The sequence below is a fragment of the Lissotriton vulgaris genome, chromosome 1_2 (genome assembly GCF_964263255.1).
Source record: "Lissotriton vulgaris chromosome 1_2, aLisVul1.2, whole genome shotgun sequence".
Classification (NCBI taxonomy): domain Eukaryota; kingdom Metazoa; phylum Chordata; class Amphibia; order Caudata; family Salamandridae; genus Lissotriton; species Lissotriton vulgaris.
In genome coordinates this window covers 282,210,358-282,237,711 of record NC_141686.1, presented here as the reverse complement: position 1 = coordinate 282,237,711, position 27,354 = coordinate 282,210,358, and the positions used below count along the sequence as shown (strand labels likewise).

The 27,354-nt window shown below is 49.0% G+C and overlaps 1 protein-coding gene across 7 annotated transcripts in view; it reads left to right on the top strand.

The window, feature by feature from the left end:
- Positions 1–27,354, top strand: part of SZT2 (SZT2 subunit of KICSTOR complex) — a 1,033,029-nt gene that overhangs the window by 346,742 nt on the left and 658,933 nt on the right. For all 7 annotated transcript variants that reach the window (XM_086953216.1, XM_086953214.1, XM_086953218.1 and 4 more), the window contains one exon: positions 17,942–18,209. In XM_086953216.1, coding sequence (XP_086809342.1) covers positions 17,942–18,209 — 268 coding nt within the window. The remainder of the gene's footprint in view (positions 1–17,941; positions 18,210–27,354) is intronic.

Genomic DNA, 27,354 nt, shown 5'->3' with positions numbered 1-27,354 from the left:
ACTGTTACAACGCATCTATTACAACGCAGATACTGTTACAACTCATGTTTTTACAACGCATTTTTTTACAACGCAGGTACCTTTACAACGCATACCATTACAACGTAAGTATTGGTAAGTGTATAGTTATATTTTAAATGTTATATGTTTGGGGTAAAGGGGTATTTTTAGGGTTTAGGGTCAGTTTTGGGTTTTTGGGTAAAGGGGTATTTTTAGGGTTCAGGGTCAGTTTTCAGTTTTTTGGTAAAGGGGTATTTTTAGGGTTCAGGGTCAGTTTTCAGTTTTTGGGTAAAGGGGTATTTTTAGGGTTCAGGGTCAGTTTTCAGTTTTTGAGTAAAGGGGTATTTTTAGGGTTCAGGGTCAGTTTTCAGTTTTTGGGTAAAGGGGTATTTTTAGGGTTCAGGGTCAGTTTTCAGTTTTTGGGTAAAGGGGTATTTTTAGGGTTCAGGGTCAGTTTTCAGTTTTTGGGTAAAGGGGTATTTTTAGGGTTCAAGGTCAGTTTTCAGTTTTTGGGTAAAGGGGTATTTTTAGGGTTCAGGGTCAGTTTTTAGTTTTTGGGTAAAGGGGTATTTTTAGGGTTCAGGGTCAGTTTTTAGTTTTTGGGTAAAGGGGTATTTTTAGGGTTCAGGGTCAGTTTTCAGTTTTTGGGTAAAGGGGTATTTTTAGGGTTCAGGGTCAGTTTTTAGTTTTTGGGTAAAGGGGTATTTTTAGGATTCAGGGTCAGTTTTTAGTTTTTGGGTAAAGGGGTATTTTTAGGGTTCAGGGTCAGTTTTCAGTTTTTGGGTAAAGGGGTATTTTTAGGGTTCAGGGTCAGTTTTCAGTTTTTGGGTAAAGGGGTATTTTTAGGGTTCAGGGTCAGTTTTCAGTTTTTGGGGTACAGGGTAAAAATAAATTAAAATTAATTTTAAATTACATTATTTAATAGAAAATAAATTAAATTAAATTACATTGCATTATTTTTGGGGTTGAGGGTCAGTTTTGAGTTTTTGGGGTACAGGGGTACAGGGTAAAAATAAAGTAATATTTATTTAAATTTAAATTAATTAACGGAAATTAAATTATTTAAAATTACATTAAATTATATTTTTAAAAATTAAGTTACTATTATAATATTAATATTAATATATACTTACCAGTACTTACGTTGTAATGGTCTGCGTTGTAAAGGTACCTGCGTTGTAAAAAAAATGCGTTGTAAATACATGCGTTGTTACAGTATCCGCGTTGTAAAATCCGCGTTGTAACGGTATGCGTTGTAATAGTCCGCGTTGTAACATCATATATCCGAAAATCCTGGATGACCCATAAGCTGTACAGATATTTTTTTGGAACTTGCAGAAATTGTCCTGCTCAGGTTAAACCCCAATTTGATATGTCACTGGTCTCTGTAGACCAAAGGAAAACATAGCTGCACATATATAATGGAGTGCCCCTGCCAACAAGACTGTAAACCACACTGAATTTTCCTATGGGTATACAATATCATTATAAGGGGTACCCTAGGTAAATGCCGAATTCCATCTGCGCCAGGCTACTAGTGTTCTGTTACCAGGCTGCACACGACAGGAGTCTCCCACATGCCACCCTCGCATGTGTGCACACGTGTTCACATGCAATCAGCCTAGTGCATCGCAGAAACCCTATCTTAAAAGGTAGCTGGCAATAAACATGTGCAGTCCATTCACCTTGAGTTTACCGTGGGCAAGTCACCAGTTGTGAAGCTCAACCACAGTAAAATGGTCCGAAACCTGGTGATCAAAAAGTGGAAAATGAGAGCAGATTTGATTGACAGAACCCACCCATTGCCTTATAAACCCATTCTGTGGGCCAACAGTCTTTGTAGGTACTGCATTGGTATCTATTCTAAAAGTGAGGAATCTTCAGTTTGAAGCATCTATCAGAAGAACAAGCTAATTTCCTCCAGTAATGGTCTTTCTTGTGGATACTCTAATCGCAGAATCGTCACTGTCTTCCCACCTCCCTGTAGTGTGGAATGGTCTCTTTTTCCAATCTAAAAAGGCCACAAACTTGACATCAATCAATCAGACTTGTGAAGTGTAGCAATTCACCTGTGAGGGTCTCAAAGCGCTGGAGTAGCTGCTAGCTTTGTGGTGATCTGTTCATTTAAACATCCAGGTATTGAGTCCTTTCCTAAATTGCTGGAACAGTGGGATGGTCCTGAGGTGAAGGGGAAGATCGTGCCAAGCTTTTGCCGGCAGGTGTGAGGAGGAATGTCTTTCGCTGTTGTTTCAGCGGATACAGGGGGGGTCTCTGCGAGGAAGAGTGAGGCAGATCGTAGGTTTCTGGTTGGTTGGTGGAAGGTCAAGCATTTGTTGATGTAGCCTGGTCCTTTGTTGTGTAGAGCTTTGCACACGTGGGTCAACATCTTGAACTAGCATCTCTTCTGGATTGGGAACCAGTGTAGCTTCTTGAGGTGGCGTGTGATGTGGGTTCTTCTGGGGAGGTCGTGGATGAGTCTGGCTGCTGAGCTTTGTATTGTCTGTGGTCTAGTCAGGAGGTGTGTGGTGATTCCTACGTAAAGTGCGTTTCTGTAGTCCAGCTGATGAAGAGGGCCTGCATGACGGCTCTTCTGGGAGCCACCTGAAGAGTTTGGGGAGCATGCGTAGGGTGTATAAACAGGCGCATAAGACAGCATTTACCTGTTTATTCATGGAAAGCTTACTGTCAAAGATGATGCCAAGGTTGGAGACGTGGACTGTCATTTCGAGGGATGGGCTGAGTTCAGCAGGCCACCATCCGTCCTTCCAATGAGAGGCGTCGTTCCCAAAGATGTGGACTCTGTCTTGTCCACGTTGAGCTTGCGACAGTTGCCTTTCATCTAGTCAGCGAAGTTCATCATAAATCTGTGAAAGTTAGCTCTGATGGTGGACGGGTCTTCTGACAGCAAGATGATGATCTTCTTGGCTTAAGAGATGATGTTGAGTCTGTGTGATCCGAGGGTGCTGCTCAGGGTGTCATGCATGTGGTTAAGAAGGTGCAGCTGAGGAATGATCCTTAGCTAACACAGCAGATAATCTTCTTGGGTTCAGACGTGAACGGTGCGATACTGATTCTCTGGGTTCTTCCGGTGAGATATGTGGCGATCCATTTGAGAGCGTCTTCCTGGATTCTGATTTGGTGGAGTCTGTTGATCAAGATATGATGGGAGATTGTGTTGAAAGCTGCTGACTAGTCCAGAAGGATGAGGGCTGCTGTTTCATCGTGGTCCAGGAGGACCCTGATGTCATCAGTTGGTGTGATCAGGGCTGTCTCAGTACTGGGGTTGACTCGGGATCCGGATTGAGAGGTGTCTAGGAGGTTGTTGTTTTCCAAGTGGTCGGTGAGTTGCTGGTTGATTGCATTCATGAGAACTTTCACTGGAAAGGAGAGCAGGGAGATGGGCCGGCAGCTCTTTGGTTCTGTTGGGTCTGCGTATGGTTTATTCATGAGGGGCCTCACTTCAGCGTGTTTCTAGTCCTCCGGGAAGGAGGTTGAGGTGATGGAGTTGTTCGGGACTTTTTTGAACTCCTTGCCAATCTTCTTGCTCACAAGGTTGAAGACGTTGCGGGGACAGGGATCCGTGGGTCACCCGAATGCACAGAATTAATGATGGAGATTGTGGTTTGAGTTGTGAGAGGATCCCAGTGGGTTATCAGGTGTTTAAGGCTTGTGTTCGTGGGTGTGAGCAGGCTGAAGCTGTTGGCAGCAGCGGTTTCAGGTTTGAAGTTTTCATAGATATTTTTTGTAAAATCTTTTATTGGCATTTGTAGTTTAAAAAATGTGGTGCATTAGAAAACATTTGATTTGCTTACATTATTTGCTTGCTCAAGCATTATCCATTGTAAACCATACAATAAATGGACATATATCCTGCCATTGATGAGGTCTAGTACAGTATTCAGTGATTTCGATATCGAACTGGGAAATAAAACTGGGGGAACATTCATGGGTCCTAGAACAGATGTTATGTGGGGTATCAGGGCGAGAGGCGTCCAGTTAGTTGGTATGTCTGTGAGTTACTAGGGGTGAGGGGGGAAAGTAGGTTGGTTCTGCTTCAATGTCTGGCCTTCGAGGTACATGTGATGTGAGGAGAAAGATAGCAAACGGTGTTGTGTGTGCTGCAGGAGGATATCTAGTATGCGCATTTGCGGCCTGGGCCGTTAGTTGTGGCCGTGGGTCCATCGAGGCTTGTGGGGAGCCATCTGGGTCGTCGTGAGGGGGTGGCTGTTTGAATTGATGTAGAAGTAGGGCCCACTGCACAGAGATGGGATGTTTACGTGTCCCATTCACCTCCTCTTCCTCTCTTGGTGTGTCCTCCTCTGCCGTTGCTCACTTGTGTACTGCTCCCGCACATGCCTCGATCGGTGGGCCTGTAGGGGATCGCCAGTGCATGGCTATACTACTTTTAGCTAACAAGATTGCCAGGGAGACAAATCGGATTGGCACTTTGTGCTGCTTCCGCTTCTGGAAAATACCTAGTGCACAGACTTCCCACGTGTTCAGGTGTGGTAGCCCTGTGAGACCCCCGAGTGAGTTGTGAACATTCTGCCAATACGGTTGTAGTGTGGGGCAGCTCCAGAACATATGCTGAAAACCTGCTGCCTCTGAGTGGCATCTAGGACAAAGGAACTGGGTGTTGGGGTAAAACCTTTGGAGGTGTGCTGGTGTTAGGTATGCCCTATGTAGGATATAAATTGTCTATTTTTAAAACTGGTGTTGCTAGACAAGGGCCACCTCCCATTCTTTGTCATTTAATGGGTGTCCTAATTCCTCCTCCCATCGTGGCTCAGAGGGCCTCTAGGGGTCTATTCGTAAGCTCCCGGATGGCTTTATAGAGCCACGTGGTCAGCTGGCACCCCTTTCCCATGTTTTAGATTGTGTGGAGGACCAGGTGAGTAGCTGGCTCTCTCGTCGGTAAGTTTTGATGCAATCTATAGCTTTCGAGGAGTTGGCGGTGAAGTAGAAACTGGCCAAGGGGGAGGTCATAGTCCATAAGTTGTTGAAACAGTTTGAGCTGTCTGTCCTCGATTAGAGACTCCATTTCGGTGAGGCCGCATGCTGTCCGTATGTGAAGCCTGTTAGGAGTATAGTAGTGTTCATGTTGGGGCCAGCCGACGAGCGGCAGTAGAGGAGAGTACAATGGTTTCCCTGGCGACATATAGTGAATTCTTTGCATGCATCTGCATGCCACTGTAACGTGTATGGGGTATGTGCACCTTGGTTTAGTGCCTGGTAGTAATAGGGGGCTTTGCAGCGTGAATCTTTCTGGATTCACTATGCTGTGCATATTCCGCGGTCTTGTGGTTGGGTCCGGATTCGTAGTCTTTTCTTTGTTTTTTGATTTTTTTCGTCGCCCAGGTGGGCGTCGGCGTCACCCCTTCCTGGGTGTATTTCCGGTGACGTCGGCATGCTTCCTGCGGAAGCTCCCACCCTTGGGCGCCATCTTTAGATTCTTTTTTCCGCGGTCGGGTCTGGATCGTTCCCGTTTGGGCTCCAGACATTTTTGGAGAAAGTACTAGAAAAAGATTGAAATTGGAGAAGATATCGAAAGAAGAAGACTACGAAGGACTTCGCCGAACACTGCCCGGCGAAAGGAAGGAGAATTCATCGAGGACTTCGACGATCGTCGACGTTTGTGCGGCCAGGTAGGCCTAAACACTCGATGATGGACAACACGCCGTTCAAGTTCTGCCCTAACTGCCACCACAAGTTCGCGCAGAAAGACCAGCACCGGGTTTGCAACCTTTGCCTACCGGTAGAACACGGAAGCGAAGACTGCAACGCCTGCTCCGTCTTCGCCCAGAAGACCCTTCGTGTAAGGAAGAGCCAGAGGGTAGCGCACGCCACCCTCAAAGGAAAAGGCCCGACGCCATTGCTGTACGAGCTGGGGATGTCCTCCGAGGCAACAGCTTTCAAGCTCAAGCTCGACGAGGAGAAGCAGAAAGCGGACTTTCTCCTCGAGACATTACTCCCCACGCAAACAAGGAGCCAGTATCTACCTATGCTCGACAGCGTCTTGCCGCAGGGGATGGAAGCATTCAGGGAGCCCGCTACATGCAAGGCAGTCACTCCCAGAACAGAAAAAAAGTACAAACATTCATCGAAGGACCCAGCCTACATTTGAGGCGTGGTCTCAGCTAACTCCATCATTACAGCCACAGCAAGAAAGAGGGCTAACGTGGCCACCACTTCTGGACCTCCTCCTGATAAGGAGAGCAAGAGGATGGACCTAGTGGGCAGAAGGATCGAATGGAATGCCGCGACCCAATGGCGCATGGCTAATTCCAATGCCCTCATAAACAGGCACATGTACCAGATCATGGAGGAGCTAGGAAAACTGGTGAAAGACCTACCCCAGGAGGCCAGGCAGAACGCCGAGAAACTGGTGGAAGAAGGGAAGAATGCGGCAAATTGTTGCCTCAAGACGGCCCTGGATGGTGCAGACACCTCTAGCAGGCTCATGATGATGGGTGTCACGGAAAGAAGACACGCATGGCTCAGAATCTGTGGCTTTAAGCCTGAAGTGCAACACAGCATCTTGAACACTCCGTTCAACGGCGAGACGCTGTTCGGGACAACAGTTGACGAAAAACTCAGTCAACTGAAGAAAGACAATGAAACTGCACGATCCATGGGAGCTTTGCAGTTCAGAGGCAACAAAAGGGGCAGCCAGTCACGGAGGCCCGGCGGAAGAGGTGGAAACCAGCCAGGTACTTCACACCAGGCTTTCCAACAGACGCACCAGGCTGACTCGCAGGCGCAACAGAGTCAACAGAAGCAGTCCTGGCAGTACCAGTCAAGGAGCCAGTCCTTTCGAGGGAGAGGAAATGGACGTGGACAGCATAAAAGAGGGGGACAGCAGCCCACCTCTAAATGACTTCAGAAACACCCACAGAAAGGACCCCGGGGGGCAGCACATACAAAGGGGTCAGGACACAATGGACAACTACCACCACGTAACACCAGTGGGTGGAAGATTAAGACTCTATCTCCAGGAATGGAGAGAGATCACATCAGACAAATGGATTCTAAACATCATCCAATACGGGTACTGCTTGGAATTAGAAGGAAGACCAACAAGCAGGAGACCAAAGCGAAAGCCACTAACAAACAAACAGCTACAGCGGCTTCAGGAAGAAGTAAGAGAGCTCCTTCAAAAGGAGGCCATAGAACGGGTTCCCTTCAAAGAAAGAAACACGGGAATATACTCAACGTATTTCCTCGTGCCAAAGGTCGACGAGACAATGAGACCCATTCTGGACCTCCGGTTGCTGAACACATTCATAAGAACACAAAAATTCAAAATGACCTCCCTGCAGGAGGTGCTCCCACAATTGCAGATTGGGGACTTCATGGTCACAATAGACCTCAAGGACGCCTACCTGCACATACCAATGAACGTAACGCACAAACATATGCTCAGGTTCACGGTCGGAGACAGCCACTACCAATTCACGACACTAGCCTTCGGTCTAAAATCAGCACCGAGGGTCTTCACGAAGTGCCTCGCGGCAGTCGCAGCGCACCTACGAAGGAGGGGGATACACGTATATCCTTACCTGGACGACTGGCTAGTGAAAGCAGACTCGTACCAGAAATGCAAGAAGGACGCACATACAGTGACGAGAACACTGATAAACCTGGGGTTTTCCATCCATTGGAAAAAATCATCAATGGAGCCGGAACAAGTCAAGATCTTCTTGGGGGCACAGATCAACACCTTGCAGGGCAGAGTGTTCCCCAGCAACAAGAGAGCAGAGGCCCTGGTGAGGGAAGCTCGCCTCTACCGGAAGGGACAAGCTCGGACAGTGAGGACTGCGAGCAAGATCTTGGGGATGATGGCATCATGCATCCACCTGGTACCAAACGTACGACTGCACATGAGACCCATCCAAGAATGGCTCCAGGAACAATGGTCACAAGCTTCAGGGAGTTGGGAGGATCTAGTGGTTGTGACGCACGCAGTGCAGAAGGAAATGACATGGTGGACCATGGAGAACATAGCAAAGGGAAAGCCTCTTACACCCCCAACACCAACAGTGACCATCACCACAGACGCATCCCTGATGGGATGGGGCGCTCACATGGAAGAGCTCAAAGTCAGGGGTCTGTGGACTCCAGCGGATGCGTCGAAGCACATCAATTATCTGGAATTGAAAACCATCTTCCTTGCATTGAAAGCCTTCCAAACAAGACTGTACAAGCAGAGGGTATTGCTGCAAACAGACAACACCACTGCGATGTTCTACATCAACAAGCAGGGTGGAACACAGTCAACAACGCTTTCGACACTGGCGCAGGAGATATGGAGATGGGCCATCCCCCTCAGGATATACCTACTGGCCATACACCTACCAGGGAAGGAGAACATTCAGGCAGACTGGCTGAGCAGACAGACATCAACATCCCACGAGTGGGAGCTCAATGCCCAGGAGACTAAGTGGTTGTTCAACAAGTGGGGAACGCCATCAGTGGACCTGTTTGCAACACGCCAGAATGCCAAATGCCGAAGCTTCGCGGGACCATCATCATTTTGGCAATAGCCACATGGCCAATCGGGGCCAACGGGAAGTTCTTCCAGAATCCAACCGCTGATCTAATGCCGGCTAGTGCTTTGCGGTGATTGCCTTCAAATATGTCGGTCGGGGAGTGATAGAGGCGAATCCCAAGGTATCGGGAGGCCTCTGTGCTCCAGGTCACTTTCTGGTCGCCAAGCCAGATATCGCAGGGGGGAGGTTTGGAAGTAATGGGTAAACTGTGGTATTGAATCAGTTTACTCTTAGCCCAGAGGCTTTTGCGAATTCTGTTAGTGTTATCCAAATGAGTGTGAAGTCCTCTGTAATGTCTCTGATATATAGGAGAAGATCGTCGGCGTACAAAGAGACGCAGTGTACGGTGTCTGCTATGGGGATGCAGCTGCACCGCCAGAGGTTCTACAGCGAGGGCGAAGAGGAGAGGCGAGAGAGGGCAGCCCTGCCTCGTTGCTCTCTGCACCTCGAATTCAGGCGATATGTATCGTCCTATGTGGACACGCGAGGTGAGTTTGTTATATAGAAGGTGTATATACACCAAGAGGGTGGGACCAAGTCCTGCCCGCGCTGTAGGACCGAAAACCGATATTGCCATGTGAGAGTATCGAAGGCCTTCTTGAGGTCGAGGATAAGGCAGGCTGTCCTGGGAACGCGTCACCCACTTGATCCTGGCTATGGACTAGCCGGCGTATATTTTGGGACGGGTTTTACCTGGAATGAAACCGCACTGATCTGGATGAACCAGGGGTCGTAGAATTTGTGTGCATCTGTCTGCTAGAATCTTCCCCATGATCTTGCAGTCAGCGGATAACAACGTAATGTGGCAGTAGGACATCATCTGTTGTGGATCACGGTTTGGGTTCAGGAAGGTCACGATAACTGATTCCCGGAGGGATCTTGGTAACTCTCCTTTTTTTAGCGCGGTCGCGATCATCGTCACCAAACAAGGGACCAAATAGGAAGGCGAAGGTTTTATAGTATTCTAGGGGGAACCCGCCCAGTCCCTGTGCTTTGTTGTGAGCTAGGGTGTGTAGGTCATGAATATTGTCGGTAGATTGTATCTCCGTATCCAATGCCGTTCTGACAGTCCTTGTGATTCTGGGGATCGTCAGTGAGTCTAGGAAACTATCTAGTATGTCCTGCCTAGTTGGTGCTGGGCTATGATAAACCTCGGAGTAGTATTGATGGAATGCCACAAGGATCTTGTCCTGGGATCGTACTAGATTTCCAAGGGGTCTATCACTTCAGTTATGGGTTTCACGTTGGTGTTTTGTTTAAATAACCACGCCCATAATGTGCCCATTTTATCTCGCTCCTTGTACATCCGGGTTGCATAAGCCCTGAAATTATACCGTCGGAGGTAGACGCAGGCAGCTAGGTACTCTGTATTAGCTTTGGCCGTTGGTGCTGCCATGTCTTCAGTGCGGTTGTTTCATTTGGTGGCAGTGGCTAGCCGCGCTTCGGCTTTTGTAAGTGCCTGTTCCAACATCCGTCTTACCCGTGCTATTTGTTTGATGCATTCTCCCGGGCCACTACTTTGAATGTGTCCCACTGTACTAATACTGAGGACGCTGTCCCTGCGTTACTTGTGAAGTAGTTCTGTATATTTAATTAAATATTTGTGTTTAAATACTTGATCAGTCAGGCAGTCCCGTGGCAGTCGCCAAGTGGGAACCATGGGGTGTCAGGGGTCTGCAGTTTAACCGTAGAATATGGGCGTCTTGGTCAGAGATGATCCTACCCAGGTAGCCAGTGTGTTGAGTTTTGGGCAATTGCTGTGTAGCATAAGAATCGGTCTAGTCGGACTCGCAGGTTCTGTGGTATGGAGTGAAACGAGTACAGTCTAGTCTGGGGGTGACTTATCCTCCATGCGTCTGTGAGCCCCCATTGTCTGACCCAGATTTTAAACCATTCAGTTTATTTATGGGCTGTGGAGTGTGGGGGCAGGGGATGAGAGCGATCTAAGGCGAGGTTTAGCGTACAGTTATAGTCGCCCCCCCAATATCCATTGTGTGGAAGCGAATTAGGCCAAAACCCCAGTGAGGCGATCCCAGAATCTATCCTGCTCGATGTTCAGGGCGTATATACTGCCCAGGAGTACTGATTTCCCATCCAGGAGTCCCTCTAGTAGGACGTATCTACCCTCCTTGTCTACCACCCGTCGAAGTTCCTTAAAGGGGGTCCCTGGTCGTACCCAAATCAGCACCCCGTGCGCATATGCGGAATATGATGTGGTACATATGGTGCAGCGCCATTTGGTCTGTAGTTTGCCTGTCTCTCAGTAGTGGTGATATGTGTCTCCTGCAAAAACACGATTTGAGCGGTCTGGCGCTTCGTTTATGAGTATACAGCATAATGTTTACTTGGTATAGAATGCTGATGTCAGTGTTCTGTGCAGTTATAGCCATGTGGTGCTGTCGGTGAGTGCCTGAATGGCACGTACTGGCTGGTGCTGAGCGCCTCACTGATCCCCAGTAGTGTGAGGAACACCTGTGGTACACAGTGTCGCCCATTTACGCGTTGCAGATACCGTATTGTGTGACATTCCATGAGGGGACGGGATTTTACGGAACTGGGGATATCAACAGTGAACCGGGGTCGGGAAACAGTTCCAATACCAAGGACCTATCACGGGCAACGATACGTCCAAACTGGCTCTCATAAGAACTGGGTGTCTAACCATATGATGCGGGGTGGCAGCGTGTGTGTGCGAGGCAGTTCATTGATCGGGCAGTTGTAGGATCCTTGGGCGTCTTTCGGAGTGTGCTTGGTCTTGTCCTTACTGCGCGCACTCAATGATTGAGCCTTGGTTACGTAGGTTTATATGGAGGTATCCGTTCGGTTATCTCATGCAGAGAGAGTGTTTGTTTGTCCATCCAGCATGGCATCCGCTGTCTGGTGGGTGACAGAGAGAGGCAGGACTGAGTCTGCTCCATATAGTGTTCCATTGCTGTCTTCCTCTCCCTCCGATGAAAAGATGTGTGGGGCCCGATCTGTGTCTTCTGCGAGGAGGGAGGGTCCTAGCTCAGTCACAGCTCGTAGGTCCTTCCGTCGCTCTTTCATAATTTGCTACAGGTCAGGGGAGACTCGGATGTACGTCTGTTGCCTTGCTTGAGCCACTGCGTTGCTGTTTCGGGTTGTGTCTCTTGGTGCGTGGTGATTTGAAATTTGGGCCTCGTGTGGTCTGTGCTCTGAATTGTTACATACAGTGTTGGTCCGCCCAGTTGTGTGCCTCTTCTGCGTTTGTAAAAAAGATGATAGCGCCATTGTGGTGGACTTTGAGGGGGGGCAGGAAAGAGCAGGGAATATTGTATAGTGTTCGCCCGTAAGCGACGTTTTACGTCCAGAAACAAAGATCGTTGTTGCTGCACCGTTTGTGCATAATCAGGAAATATAATTATCTGTTTGTTTTCAACCTGCAAGGGGCCTGCTTCTCTGGCGGTGCGGAGTACTGCATCCCGGTCCCGGAAGTTCAAGAATTTCACCAGCATCGGTCTGGGGGTGGAACCTGGCGGGGGTTTTCAGGACAGGACCATGTGGGCACACTCTATAAAGAAGAAGGCTGTCCGGTCCGTGTCAGGAGTGAAGGATTTCACCCATGCTTCTACGTAGTCCAGTGGGCTCGTACCCTCAATTCCTTCTGGAAGACCCAGCACGCGGATGTTTCAACACCTCGAGCGCCCGTCCAGATAATCTGCACGCTCCTCCACGGTGGTCAGATGGCATGTGACATCTTGGAGCGCCGTGTGGTGTGCCTTGATGGTGGGTTGTAAATCAGCGAGTGTCTTCTCCCCATCCTTCACTGTGTCGGCTATTTTCGGTGGTCATCCCGGATGAGGCTGATGTCTGTCGTTAGGGTGCCGAGTCGCTCTTCCGTGGACACCCTGGAGAGTTTGATGGCTGCCAAGACCTGATCCAACTTGTCTGAGATTGACGGGTCGACTTGAGATGCAGTAGTTTTGGCCCATTTCTGAGTATTTGGCATGTTCTCCGGCGCAGTCTCTGGCACTGTTGTATGTTGTGTTGCTCTCAGCTTCCCCATTGTGGTGGTTAAAGGGGGGGTCCCACACGCAGTGTGCATTGCAGGCCGCCACCAAGAGTATGGCATGCCTTTGAAATGTCCCAATGTCAAACTTGGTAAGCCTGTTAATGAGGGTCTTTGTGGGAAGAAATTTCTGTGCCGGTCACCCCCGGAGCTGGCCCGCTTCTTTGCAGCTATGGGAAGCGGGTGGGCCCTGTCAGGAGGTGTGTGAAGAGCTGTGCACGTTGTGCGGGAGAGGGTTGTTTGTGGGGCCGTGTTTAGTCTGTCTGGCTGTCAGTCCAGGTGCCCGACTCTGGGCTGAATACTCGGGTCAATGCTGGTACGATGTGGGTTATTGGCCGCCATGTCAAGGTCAGCCGTTGCCTATCTCAGGTACCTCCAGTGCCCATATCTGTGTGGGGGGGTCGCCTTTCCGTTGCCTCCCGTTTCGGGGGTCTCGCTGCTCACCTCTGTCTTGTTGATGCTGTAGTCGCTGATAGTCCATATGCTCGGTGTAACGTCTGCCGTGGTCTCCGAGCGCCATTTTGGAGTCGGGCACCACCGGCTAAGGATTCGTTCCGGGGCCCACGGAGGGGTTGGGGGCGCCAGTAAGGGCCTCGTCACTGGATCGCTGGTATCAAGGATTGGTACCCCCTCCGGTTCCTGCTCGGCTACAGCGTGGGTCTGGGGTGCCGTCTGAGCAGGTCTGCTGGGTCCGAAATGGCCACCAGCCGCCGCCGCATGTGTTCATCTTTGTGCATGTACTCTGGGCTGGTGCTGGGTATCTTTCCTGCCGACTTGCCTTCTTGCCACCACTGTTGTCCTGGGCTTTTGGTTTTGCAACCACCACCTCCAGTGCACGCCTCTCGGCTCCAGTCCAATCTCTCCCAGTCCGCAGTCAGGATCGGGCGGACGCCATTTTGCCGCTGAGGAGTGAGATCCCAATTTCTCGGTTTTCCACCTGAATTATGCCTAATTCCTGGAAGATTGAGGCACCGTAGGGCACTGTTGATGTTCCGGCACCGGGATGCAGGCTCAGCGGTCCTTTACGATGCTGGAAAGCGGACAGTAGGTAAGCCCGATCGGGAGCCTCAGCAGGACACGTCTACCATTGTAGCCTGCTTGGCCACGCCCACTGAAGTTTTCATAGTTGACAGATCTTGTTGTAGAAGAAGTTCGCCAGGGTGGCATGCATTTCTTGAGGGGATGATGCTGTTCCCGGCGGCTGTGGGGTGGAGAACTCCTTCAGAATGGTGAAGTGTTCCTTTCTGCGGTTTGTGCTGGCTGACATGTGCACACTGGTATCTCTGATTACTGTTGGATCCACATCCGTGGCATGGATAAAGCTAAGAAAGAAACAAACGTCGTTGTGAAGGGGTGCCGCAAATTTGCCGCTCCATTGTCACTTTCAGGGAGCCACAGTCAACACAGAGCCACATGGCACCACCTACTTGCATGCAAAAGCTATGCTGTTTAAATCTTCCGGATCTAGTCTGGTGCCTCAGGATATTCTAGTAAGGAACCTGCAGTTAGCGTATCCACCAAACACAGCTATACCAAACATAAATAACTTGTTCATTACCATGTCCAAGATCTCGCCTGCCTCCAGTTATGTACCAACATCCTTCAGTAGAGAAGCATAGTCAGTCTGGCATTTTCATGCAAAAAATGCAGTACTAAAGCCTTGTAATTGGGAAAAGCATTGCTTCGGCTAAACCTTGTCTCACACGACTATCCCTCAAAGAGCGGACACCACATCTATTCATACCACACTACAACCTCTCTGTCAACAGATGTCAAAGGAGCCATATTGTCAGCCGCCAAATGCTGCCCAAACAGAACCACCCTCTCTCCTAAAGTGCGCCTCTCAATGCAACAGAACACATAACGGCTAGTGCGGTCGACCTCAAATCTGTGGAGCCGGGATAGAGTCTCGGCAATGCATCCCAACATCTTGTGATTCTGGCCAAATCACTTAATTTCCATGTGACTAACAAAAAAGTAAATAAATTAATGTGTGCTTGTGTAACGCAACTGGTGCTCATGTAAAGCGGTCTGAAACCTTCGGGTCAAGTTTGCGCTATATAAAACTCTGGGGGGGCGGGGGTGGGGGAACATTATACCATACCACATCTGAACACAAGGAGCACAGCACCAAGCTTTGTTTGGTTTACAACCCTGCTCCAATAGCATTGACACTTCTTTCCCAGAGAAGGACAACCATGCACCTTCATGGTACAAAATATGCCTCAGTATGCTTTAAGTGGTGACATGTCATGCTCTTCATTTGAGCTAATAACAGCTTGCCTCATGCATACTGTATTTTCCCATTTTAAATATTGGCATTCAAGTCCTACCATGCAAGATGCTATTTGGCGACAAGCTAGGACTTATCCAAGGTGTCACATGACCTGTGATTCCTTGGTAGTAATGGGCACTACTCCATAATGTTTTGCAGCCTGCCCATGTTATTAAAAAGCGAAATCTAACGGAACCTGCCCTCCTCAGTGGGCTCTCCCATAACCTCCCACCACCTCCATGGCACAGTGTTGGTAATGAAAAGGTTTATGTAGCCATGGGGCTAAAACCGCTTGAAAGGAGAAGTATGATCCTACTTCTGGATAAGCTCACTAGGAAGAGGAGTATACTAGCACACCTGGATAAGCTCATTAGGAGGAGGAGTATACGAGCACACCTGGATAAGCTCACTAGGATGTGTATGCTGGCACACCTGGAAAAGATTACTAGTAAGAGGAGTATACTCATACACCTGTATAAGCTCACTAGTAAGAGGAGTATTCTATAACACCTGGATAAGCTCACTAGGAACTGTAGAATACGAGCACACCTGGATGAGCTCACTAGGAAGAGGAGTGTACTAGCACACCTGGATAAGCTCGCTAGGAAGAGGAGTATACTAGCACACCTGTATAAGCTTGCTAGGAAGAGGAGTATACTAGCACACCTGGATAAGCTCGTTAGGAAGAGGCGTATACTAGCACACCTGTATACGTTCGCTAGGAAGAGAAGTATACTAGCACACCTGGATAAGCTCACTAGGAAGAAGAGTATACCAGCACACCTGTATATGCTTGCTAGGAAGAGGAGTATACTAGCACACCTAGATAAGCTCGCTAGGAAGAGGAGTATACCAGCACACCTGTATATGCTTGCTAGAAAGAGGCGTATACTAGCACACCTAGATAAGCTTTCTAGGAAGAGGAGTATACTAGCACACCTGTATAAGCTTGCTAGGAAGAGGAGTATACTAGCACACCTGTATAAGCTTGCTAGGAAGAGGAGTATACCAGCACACCTAATAAGCTTTCTAGGATGAGGAGTATACTAGCACACCTGTATAAGCTTGCTAGGAAGAGGAGTGTACTAGCACACCTGTATAAGCTTGCTAGGAAGAGGAGTATACTAGCACACCTGGATGAGCTCAAGACATTGCTTATTGTGTTACACGAAGAGGATAAACCAAATCTAAAACATAGTGCCTATAATTCTGGACCTTTCATGGATTAACACCCTTAAAACAAATGTTTGATCCCCATTCTTTCATTGAGGTTTATCCACTGCTTTCTGAATAGATCAGTCTGTCCTTGCCACTTCGAATGCTTGGGATGCAGTCATCTTAATGTGAGCAGGCATGCTCAATCTTCCTGATGGAAAAAGCAGACTGGCCATCTGCAGCTGCTGCGAAAGAGGTATTGGATCAGCAAGAGTCATATGAAATGCACTTTAGCTACTTTAACATTTTGTTAGAGGACTTTTTCCACCCACTCCTTTCAGATTTGACCCTGTGCAAAAACCGTGACTGTCCGCCCAGTTATCTAGCTTTGACTGCTGAGTCAAAAATGGCAGATTTATGCCATCGTTGATGACACTTGGACCCAAGGGAAAATCTGTAGTTTCCCTCTCCCAAAGGAAAACCAAGATTTCTGTAAAAGCTCACTAATCTTCTACGCTCCATTTATCTCATCTTCTATGCTCTTTAAATGTTTTACAAGTAACTGATGTAACCTGTTAACTGAAGTAATTTTGTAATTTTGTGGAACCTCATGTAAAGGCTCTTATACCTTGGGGTCTAGCCAGCGCTATATAAAACTTGTCAACTAAATAAATAGTGATCTAGAGCAATACCTGCTGCTTCCACCACTCATCATTGGTAAGCAGCAAAGGTGGAGCAAAGCACTTGTTTTGGACTTCTGGGAAATGTAATTTGAGATCCACACATGAAATAATTGAAGCATCATGACTACCACAAACCTATCTCATATTCAGATCCTCCGGCTCCTGTGCAGGTGGAAGGCTGATATTTCAATATGACAAAGGGTTCTGAAGCAATGTCCAACACTGGGAAGGCCATTGATTATGCCCCTAGCTGAGGCTCGATCGAGGTTTATCAGTTAATGGTGTTTGGTGATTGTGAGAACTTCAGATGGAAATGTGCAACACTGAAGTGCTTTCCTGCTTCACTACAACACCTTTAAATGTAGAGAGATCACATTGCTTCTAGAAATGGGGAATCTTTAAGTTGCTTTAGAGAGAATTATTTGCCATTGGAGATGAGATATTACTTAAATGTTTGAAACAGAATTTATGATTCTGAGTGTGTTGTACTGCAGTGCTTTTCCTAATGTAATCGTTTTTTTCTTTCTTGTTCAATGCTTTCCCTGTCTTCCCTCTCTTATCTTTCTATGTCACTCCTTTATGGGTGAATGTTCTTTGTTTCTTTTTCCATTGCTCTAATTTGATGGAATTTAATCCTTGGATCACTCTTCACGTTGCCCTGGTTCCTTTCTTGTCTGCCTCCTTTTTCTTTTTAACCCCTGAAATCCCTTGCCTTTCTCTTCCCCTTTTGCCTCTCCCTGTCTCTCCATTTCTCCCCTTCTGTTCTCTGCATTTACCCTGTCTTCCGTTTTGGTCTGTGTACACACCTCTTTCGCCCTTGGGATTTCTGCGCATGCTTAAATTTTCCTACCACTGTGATCCTTGCACACACATCATTTCCCCCTCCCATTGTTATTTATATATTCACATTATTGTTGTTTCCTTTGTCGTTTTCGGCATGCATTATTTTTTCTTTGCTTATGTTCGGTACACACTGCCCCTTCCCTCTTTTCCATGGTCTCTTTTCTGACCCTTGTGTTTTCTGTACACACTTCTTTTCTACTCCACTTGTGATCTTTACACATGCATCTTCCCTCTTGTGATCTTTGCATACATATTCCCTCCCACTTGTGATCTCTGTATGCCTTGATGTCTGTCTATTTTTAATATTGGCACACCACTCTGTTCCTGCAATGTCTACCTCTTGCTGTGACTCCACCTGCTCTTTCCATCGCCGCTCCTGTGCTGTCCCTTCCACTGCCACCCTTCCTAGGATTATATAAGAGTCTACAGCAGAGCTGCAGCGTTTCATATCAGGACCTGCTCACAGCGATGGACTATTGTGAGGAGCAGCTGCAGGAGATCAACATCACCAGCTTCCTGCAAACTCTCTGTGGGCACATCCGGTGCTTCCGTGAGAGCAATGACATGATCACCTGTGACCTAGCTACAGGCCCATCTGACAGCATCCGCAGCATGAGCCAGGAGCCTAGCGATGATTCCGCTTCCAGGACCAGGGGGATCCTTCTGTCTGAATCCAGGTATTCCACTCATATATGAAAAGATTGTCGTGGTGGCACCATATTAGTCTGGCATTCAAGATGGGAAACCTTGATGTTCTAAGAATCCGGAAAGCTTATTAAAATGACAAGGCAGGGGCCAGAGAGGCAGTGTTGCTTTCTAGAGAACTTGGCCACTGTTGCTAAAGAGAAGACTAACAACTCTGGCAAAGATGGTGGTGCTCCCACGCCTAATATATGACTTTGTTAATTTGCCCCTACTGTTCCCAAATGGACTGTTTCAAGATGTATATATTCTTCTTCTGGCCTTAACATGGAATTCCAGCAGGCATTAGGTACACTGAGACTGCCATCTGCTGATGGTGGTCTGGGGATCTTGCACTTCAAAGTTTATTATCTAGCTACACAGCTTTAGTCGCACTTCGATTGCTTGACACAGTGCGAGCAGAGATATCTTTGGTAGTGAAATTGATTAATCTTTTAATTAATTTTAGATGATTGACCAGCTGCTTGCCACATTTGGTGAGAGTGCTTAGATATTGCTTGGTACTCTCCACGAGGAGGACAGTTAAGGCATCTGACTTGTGGATGGAGAAAGGTATTGGGACAGTGGAAGACTTACATGACACCAGTGGTATTGAACTGTGCCAAGAATATACTTCGAACTACTGGTCCCCGGAGGACAGTTTTTAATATATGGTCACTAACTAGGGCACTAAGTCTGTTACGGGGAACGTGACAGAGAGAACATTCTACACATAAAGGTCTGCAATTGTTGAGTACATTGGGAGATGTTTAACATTGGTAGGGAAGTAGATGAAGTAGAATGGAGTCAAATATTGAGTAATATGGGCAAAGATTCCAGCAATGCTTGTTCTATGCTGCTACAGTTTACCATCATCACTCTGAAGAAGGTAAATCCTGTGTTCGAGGCATGTGGGCTGCTGAATTCATATCTGTGCATAGATTGCCGCCTAGTGTTGGGTCCGGATGATTGCACATTGTTGTCCTGGAAGAGTCTTCGAAGTATCACGAGATAGGTGGCTCCTCCCCTGGACTACAGTGTGCATGGGCATCGCCTCCATCCCCAGATTGGTTTTTTCCGCCATTGGGTTCGGATGTGTTTCGGTTCCCTCTGTCGGAATCGATAGTTGTAAAACTTTTCTAACTCGAGACCAAAAGGTCTTTAGGCTGGGCGTCGGTATCGTTTCGTTCGGGTTTTGTCTGTTCTCAGCTCCGAACTCTTGCTACCCATCCGCGTGCTCTCGGCGCGGACGGGCCTACTCGACGCTCCAGACATGGAACGAACTCCGTTCAAAAGGTGCCCGGTGTGCACCTCCAAGTATTCACACCTTGATGTGCACCCTGTGTGCAACAAATGTTTGTCACCGGACCATGATGAGGCCAGGTGTATGACCTGCTCGAAGTTCCGGTGTAAGAAGACTCTCAAGATTCGTCGGGCCGCTAGACTCCAGGCCCCGTTATCGGCACCCCCGGCGCCCCCGCCGGACGACATCTTCGAAGAATTTGTTGAAGACGACGATGTCCTACAGGTTTCGGACTCTAGCCCCGCGTCTGAAGGGGATGCCTACGACGCGGGAGACGAGGACTTTGACGAAGCCGGCGACGAGGTAGGGGACGACGATGGGGCCATTGCCACCGTGGGGGATAGCTCGGAGGAAGAGCATCCCCAGACTGACTCAGGGGTCAACCCCCTTCATGCGGCCCAGGTCGAGGGATCGCCTTCGGGCCTTACCCAAGACCTCGTTACTAGTCCAGCAGCCCCGCCTCCGGGCCTGGTCACGGACATTTCTGATGCGCCACTCCCGTTAACAAAAACGAAAGTGAAGCCATTGGGATCCACTCCTCCGGTTTCGAAACCGAAAGTGAAAGCTGCACTGGTGCAGAAGGCTCTGGAGGCATCGACTTCCAAGAAATTCAAAATGGCCGACTTGAAGAGCCGTGCCAAGATGGCTGACCCGAGGGCCTCGGGGTCGACGCCGAAGGCGAAGTCGACCGACGCGGCCGCGTCGGCGCCGAAGATGGTCGAGGTCGATGACCCGAAGAAAGCTTCGAAGAAGCGTCAAGGCGATTCCACGGCTCCGCCCGTCGGGGACAAGGAACGTGAAGTGTCGGCTCCGAAGACGGTGCCTCTCGCCGACCCGACTCCCAACTCGGGGAGATCGCTCGAGCCGGTCAAGCCCTCTCCAGCCTTGACGAAAAAGGTCGCGGAGTCCCTGCAACGGATTCGGAAGGACGCTGTGGTTCCCGAACCAGGGGATGTGGTGCCGAAGCACACACCGAAGCCCACAAACGCGCAGACGCCTATCCGCTTTACCCTGCCGCCGAAGTCGACGCCAAAGGCTTTCGCTCCGAAGCATGGGGCAGGCGTGCCCTCGAAGGAGGTGTCGACGCCCAAAGCGGCATCGGTGGTGTCGAAGCCTCGGCTCCAGCCACTTGCAGAGGAAGAGCGTCGCGAGGTCATCATCGACGCCAATACTGGAAAACTGTCTCTCCTCAAGAGGAAAATCACCACGGAGCCGGTGTTGGAACATTTTCGTATTCCTCTCAAAAACAAGAAGGATTCTGCGGGTACTTCGGCCCCGATAGAGCCTGCATCTCCACAAGCCTTAGAACATTCGCCAACGCGTTCAAACGCAGGGGATGGTGATGATGAGGAGGTCGAGTACAACTATCCAGCGTACTCGGATCCGGAGGAGGAACATGAACCTTGGTCTGCCGGGGGCGACCCAGAGGACCCGCAATCGGGTCAGGAACCGCAGCTCTTTGCGGCAAAGACCTCACCGACGGAGGACTCGGCAGCCTTTAACGCTTTGATTGAGAGAGCTGCAGCTAACCATGATGTCGAGCTGCATTTGGATCCTGTGGATGTGGACTTTTTGTTTGACACTTTCTCAGTGGCTGAAAAGTCAGTCAAGACATTGCCAATGCTCAAGGGAGTGCTAAAGCACGCGACTGAGGTCTTCAAAGAGCCCACTCGGGCGAGTGTCATCAATCCTCGCATTGACAAAAAATATAAGGCAGCGCCCTCGGATCCAACATACATCAAGGGACACTTGCCACTGGACTCTTTGGTTGTATCCAACGCACGCAAGAGGGCGAACTCGCAGACCACTGGTGACGCTCCTCCCCCAGACAAAGAGTCGAAAATATTTGAGGCCTCAGGGAAACGGATTGCTGCGCAGGCAGCTAATATTTGGCGAATCCCAAACACGCAGGCCCTACTTGCACGCTACGATAGGGCTCATTATGACACCCTAGAAACACTGCTGCAACACTTGCCTGACCAGTACAAGGAGGCAGGGGAAATGTTAATTCAGGAGGGAAAGCTCATCACAAACGCTTCCAACAAATGTGCGCTGGACGTGGCTGATACAGCCTCCAGGGCAATCAACACTAGTGTGTTGCTGAGAAGACATGCATGGCTTAGGATATCAGGCTTCAAACCGGATATACAGACAACCATCCTGAACCAAACAGTTAATCCTGACCACCTGTTCGGCCCTGAGGTGGATGCGACACTGGAAAAAATGAAGAAAGACACAGACACTGCTAAGTCTATGGGGGCCCTCCAGTCTCAGCAGTTTCGGGTGGTTCCTTTTGCCGCTCCAATACCAGAGGCACCTCAAGGGGTCAGGCATCGCAGTCCACACAGTATTATAAAAGTAATACCCAAACCTCATACACCAACAAGGGTAGAGGTGGCTACAGAGGCAACAACATCAAAGGCAGGGGACGTGGAAACAACAGCTCCAGGTCCACCACCGCCAACAAGCAGTGACGTCTTGTCACTGCCCCCCGACCACACAACACCGGTCGGGGGGAGACTCCAGCAGTTCCTGCCCGCGTGGAAATCCATCACCACGGACAGGTGGGTCAAGTCTCTTATCCAGTACGGTTACTGTCTGGAACTTACTTCCACTCCACCAAACATACCTCCAAGAAGCCGTCCTATGTCCGGCGAGCACTTGCACTTGTTGCAGCAGGAAGTTCAGGTCATGCTGCAAAAAGGGGCAATAGAGCTCGTCCCACTGCAAGAAAGGGGAACAGGGGTTTACTCTCTGTATTTTCGAATCCCCAAAAAGGACGGATCCCTCAGGCCCATCCTGGACCTCAGGCCCCTCAACTGGTACATTCTCTCGGAGCACTTCCATATGCTCACGTTACAGCAGGTACTCCCTCTGCTGAAGTTTGTCTCTTGTCGGATCGTTTATAGGGACTATATCACACTTCGCATACCGTCATGGTCGGCTTCTAATAGCTGTGCACTTTGTAGAGCATGCTCGCTCTTGTGTCTCTGAAACATAGGTTAATTAGCTCGGTTCATCCGAGCAACAAAATATCAACCTAAGCAATGCAACTTCGGAATCTACAAATAATTTATCAATCAGTTACTATTGTTATATCCCCACAATGGTAATTATTTTTGTTGTTGTTTCATTAAGGTTAAACTGTTGCTTTGTTTCAGTGTGGATGAAATCAGAAGCCACTTGTTTCTTTTGTATTTACTTATGTGTTTTTTTTTCTCTGTGGTAGACTCTTAGGAGCGATTTGTTTTGACTTCAAGCATACATATGGGAATACTTTTGGTTACATATACCGAATCCTGCAGTGTTCACTGAAGTTAAGGAATATTTATTGCCATACGGTTGGCTTCTGATATATGTAGCTGATGTGCTAACATCATGTGCTAGGGTGGTTGGTAACAAAGGGGATGGGTTATACAATTGTCAGTCGAAGTGGAGGAAGGAAAACATTGTGAACGTTGTTGTGTTGAAGTCTTGCTCTCTGGTCTTACTTTGTCCTTTCAAATCCAATATAATTTCCTGGTTTGATATAATCTTAATCCAGAGGGCCATTGAAAGCCTAATTTCATGCTGTTTTAGTTCATTTTGAGTTTTTTTTGTCTTGGCCATTAGTTCAGTCAAACTCTTTTTGACTAGGTCTTCTCAGTTCAGTTGCTGTCTTGGTTAACTCGACTCCTAGTTTTTCTGTCCTTTGTTTGCTTGCTTGACTAGGATTTTTGTTTAGGTTTTTTTCATTCCAACCTTGCCTCTTAGAACAGCTGTAGGACCATAGATCTTTGGTTCTCAGTTTGATGGTAGGATTGTTTGACAAGATTCTTATTAGATAGTTTAGTTATATAACATTTTAATACATTCTGTTGTTTCCTAGCGATCAGGCACCGAAGGAATTCTAGAATTCCATACCAGTGCTTCTGTGAATCGAAATTTGCCTAGCTAGTGTGACGGTAAGTTTCAATTCTATTAAGGACACGGAGGCGAGGATTATGCTTTTCTTTCTCCGCCATTTATTAAAACACAAAACGTACAGCAGCCAAGAAAAGCTCTTATTGGAACATCATCATTGGTTTCAATAAAAGGAAGACAAAACATCAAATAAAATCAACATAGTGCAAATGTCCCAGACTTTAACTTCAAGTTCCAGCACTCCAACTTGTAAGGATCCGAGGGTAGTCCTTTCACAGTGTCCATTATCCTTATATAAACAGTCCCCTCTCTCCGTTCTTCCTCTTTCTTCGCGAATTACGCAACATCTTTACTGGTCCTGCTTGGCACCATCATTACCTAGTGACAAAACACAACTGCGTGAGACTTGTACAACCAGATGCATGTCAGCAATACAACACGGACATCAACAGGCATTAAAAAAAAAGCATCAACTGGAAACCTACGTACTTACTGGCATAAGGGCGGGACGTCACACGCGGACGATCTGGGTGGGATAATCCTCGCCTCCGTGTCCTTAATAGAATTGAAACTTACCGTCACACTAGCTAGGCAAATTTCGATTCTATGGCAGGACCGGAGGCTCAGATTATGCTAGTTTAAAGCTTACTCACCACCAACCGGGCAATGTCCACCACTGGTTTGAAGTAAAACTTCTTAAAAGTGGACTCTGAAGACCAGTCCGCTGCACGCATCAAGTCCTCCAAACGTGCACCTACTGCAAACGCCTTAGAAGCCATGGTCCCTCTGGCAGAATGTGCCCCAAAACGTTTAGTATCGATGCCTGCTTCCTGCATGACCCAGCGCACCCACCTGGCAATTGTGGGGGAAGAGACTGCATGGTGTGGCTTTCGCAAGGCAATCAACAATTGACGTTCACCCGGAGGGCGAAGATCCCAAGTCATGTCCTCATACGCTTTCAAACAGTTCACAACACATAATTTTGGGACATCCACAAAAGCGGGATACGTAATGGTTCTGGAGCCAGACTTTGTATGGCGGCCAACCGTAAAGGTGACGCCCTCAGGCGAAAACACCCGTGCGGACACATCCAGAGCTCGAACATCCGACACTCTGTGACATGACACCAAGCATAATAGCATGTCCAATTTGGCCGAAAGCTCCTTCAAAGACAAATAACTATTGGCCTGCCAGGAGAGAAATAAATTCAAAACCACATTCACGTCCCAGAGGACGGAGTAACGAGATTCCGGCGGCAAGGCCAACCGGACACCTCGCAAGAGCCTGCACACAAAAGGATGTTCTCCCACTGGGGAACCGTTCACCGGCAGGTGCGCAGCAGAAATCGCTGAACGCATGGCATTGATTGTGCGATACGCCAAACCCGCCGTAGCCAACTCCGTTAGGAAGTTCAGGATGGGAACCACTCCTGCGACCAAGGGATCCAGGTCATGTCGAAGACACCAACGTACCCATTTAGCCCAAGCGGACTTGTAACGTTTCGACGTACTGGGAGCCCAGGCTTTGGACAAGAGTCCTTCAGCCGGTCGCGAAAGGCCTGGGAGCGACCAGCGTCCCCTGAAAGCCTCCATACCATGAGGTGGAGAGAACCCTGCACGAGGAGGTTATGAGGCTCCTGATCTGGACTGAGAAGCAGGTGAGGAAACTGGGGGAGTAGAATTGGAAAATCCCAGGAAAGTTCCAGTAGAACCGGAAACCATACTTGCGACCTCCAGAATGGAGTCACTAGGACCAGCTCCCCTTTTTGCCGGCGCAGCTGAGCCGCCGTTCTCGTTATCATGGAGAAGGGAGGGAACGCATAAGGCGACTCCCGACTCCAGTCCTGAAGAAACGCGTCCGTGGCTACCGCCACCGGATCCGGCCTCCAACTGAAGAACCTCGGAAGTTGATGATCCAACCACGAGGCAAAGAGGTCGATCGAAAAAGGACCCCAGAGGTCGTTCATCCATTGAAAAACCGATACGTCCAGTTTCCACTGACTGAAATCTCGTAGATACCTGGAATGCCAGTCCGCTACCTGATTGGACTGGCCCGGCAGGTACTCCGCCTGCACCGACACGTGATTGTCCAGGCAATAGGCCCAAAATTCATTCGCTAGGTTCGCTAGCTCACGGGACCGAGAACCTCCCAGATGGTTCACATACCGAACGGCTGAGACGTTGTCCATCTTCAAAAGGACACACGACTGCGCCGTGTCCTTGGTCCAGCAACAAACCGCAAAGGACCCCGCCAAGAGTTCCAGACAGTTGATATGCAACTTCTGCTCCTCCGGCGACCTGGCGCCGCCTGTGGAAAATTCTCCGCAGCGAGCGCCCCAACCGGCCCTGCTGGCATCGGACTCGATCACTAAATCCGGGACCGACCCAAAGATCGCCCGACCATTCCAGGCTTCCATGTGAGAAAGCCACCACGTCATCTCCTCCTTCACCTCCTCCGAGAGAGGAACCATCTGATCGTAAGACAAACCTCTGCGCAAATGAAAGGCTTTGAGTCGCTGAAGGGCTCTGTAATGCAGTGGCCCCTGAAAAATTGCCTGGATGGAAGAGGACAAGAGGCCCACCACTCTGGCAATCTGCCTCAACGAGGTGTGGGACCTCCCCACAGTCTGCTGCAACACATGACGGATCTTCGGCAACTTGCGGGCCGGAAGACTGAGGATGGACTCGACAGAGTCTATGATTAAACCCAGGAACTCTATCCGTTGAGAGGGAACTAGAACCGACTTGGACTCGTTTATGACAAACCCCAAGGTTTGTAAAAGCGACACCGCCATCTGCAGGTGCTCACGCAGCTTCCGAGGACATTGGTCCAGCAGCAAAATGTCGTCCAAGTAGACGATTAGCCGGACGCCCTGACCGCGCAAGAATGCTACCACCGGGTGCAGGACTTTCGTGAATCACCACAGAGCGGAAGACAGACCGAAAGGAAGGGCCACGAACTCGAACACCTGACCCTTCCAGAGAAACTGCAGGAAACGACGGTGCGGGGGATGAATGGGAACCACCAGATAAGCGTCCTTCAAATCCAACCGCACCAACCAGTCCTGCGACAGAAGAATGTCGCGCAACAGATGGATGCCCTCCATCTTGAAGTGGCGATACACCAGCCACCCATTGAACTCCTTGAGATTGATGACTGGGCGACGTCCGCCGCCAGGCTTGTCCACTAGAAATAGGTTGCTGATGAACCCTGAGGGATGCCGAGTTGAACGACTAACGGCCCCCTTGCGAAGCAAGTCTGCGACCTCCTCGTCTATCAACAACGCATCGGCCTCTGAGAACACCAGCGGGGACAGGGCACTCACCTGAAAGGGCTGGTCGTAGAATTCTATATGGAAACCGCGGACGGTTTGTAACACCCACGCGTCCGCGGTGAGACGTGCCCACTCCCCCCAGAAGGCCGCTAAACGGCCGCCAACACAAACATGGTCTGCAGGAAGTACACTCACCGGAATTGGAGTTGTTTCCTGCTCCTTTCTTGAATCCGCGACCTCCAAAACGCTGTCCTCTGGTGGGATAGAAGTTTGTATAGTTGGGAGAGGTATTATACTGCCCTCGTCCGGAGCCTTGCCCTCTGTTTCCGGCATTCTGCCCTGCACGGCCGGTCGCACGGCCCCTGCTGCGACCAGCCCCGGAGGAAAAACGTTGATGAAAAACACGCTTGATGCTGGATTGGGCTTTGTCCAGCGAGGTAAAGGTAGAGACGAATTTGCCCAATTCCTTAATGAAAGGCTCGCCAAAAAGACCCCCTTGGGCCACAGCCCCTGCCTCCGAAGAGGCCAGATCTCCAAGTTTCGGGTCCAACTTAATTAGAAAGGACCGACGGCGCTCTGTTGAAAGGGCGCAGTTGGCGTTGCCCAGGAAAATGATCACCCGTTGTGCCCAATTAGACAGCACCTCAGGGTCAATGGACGC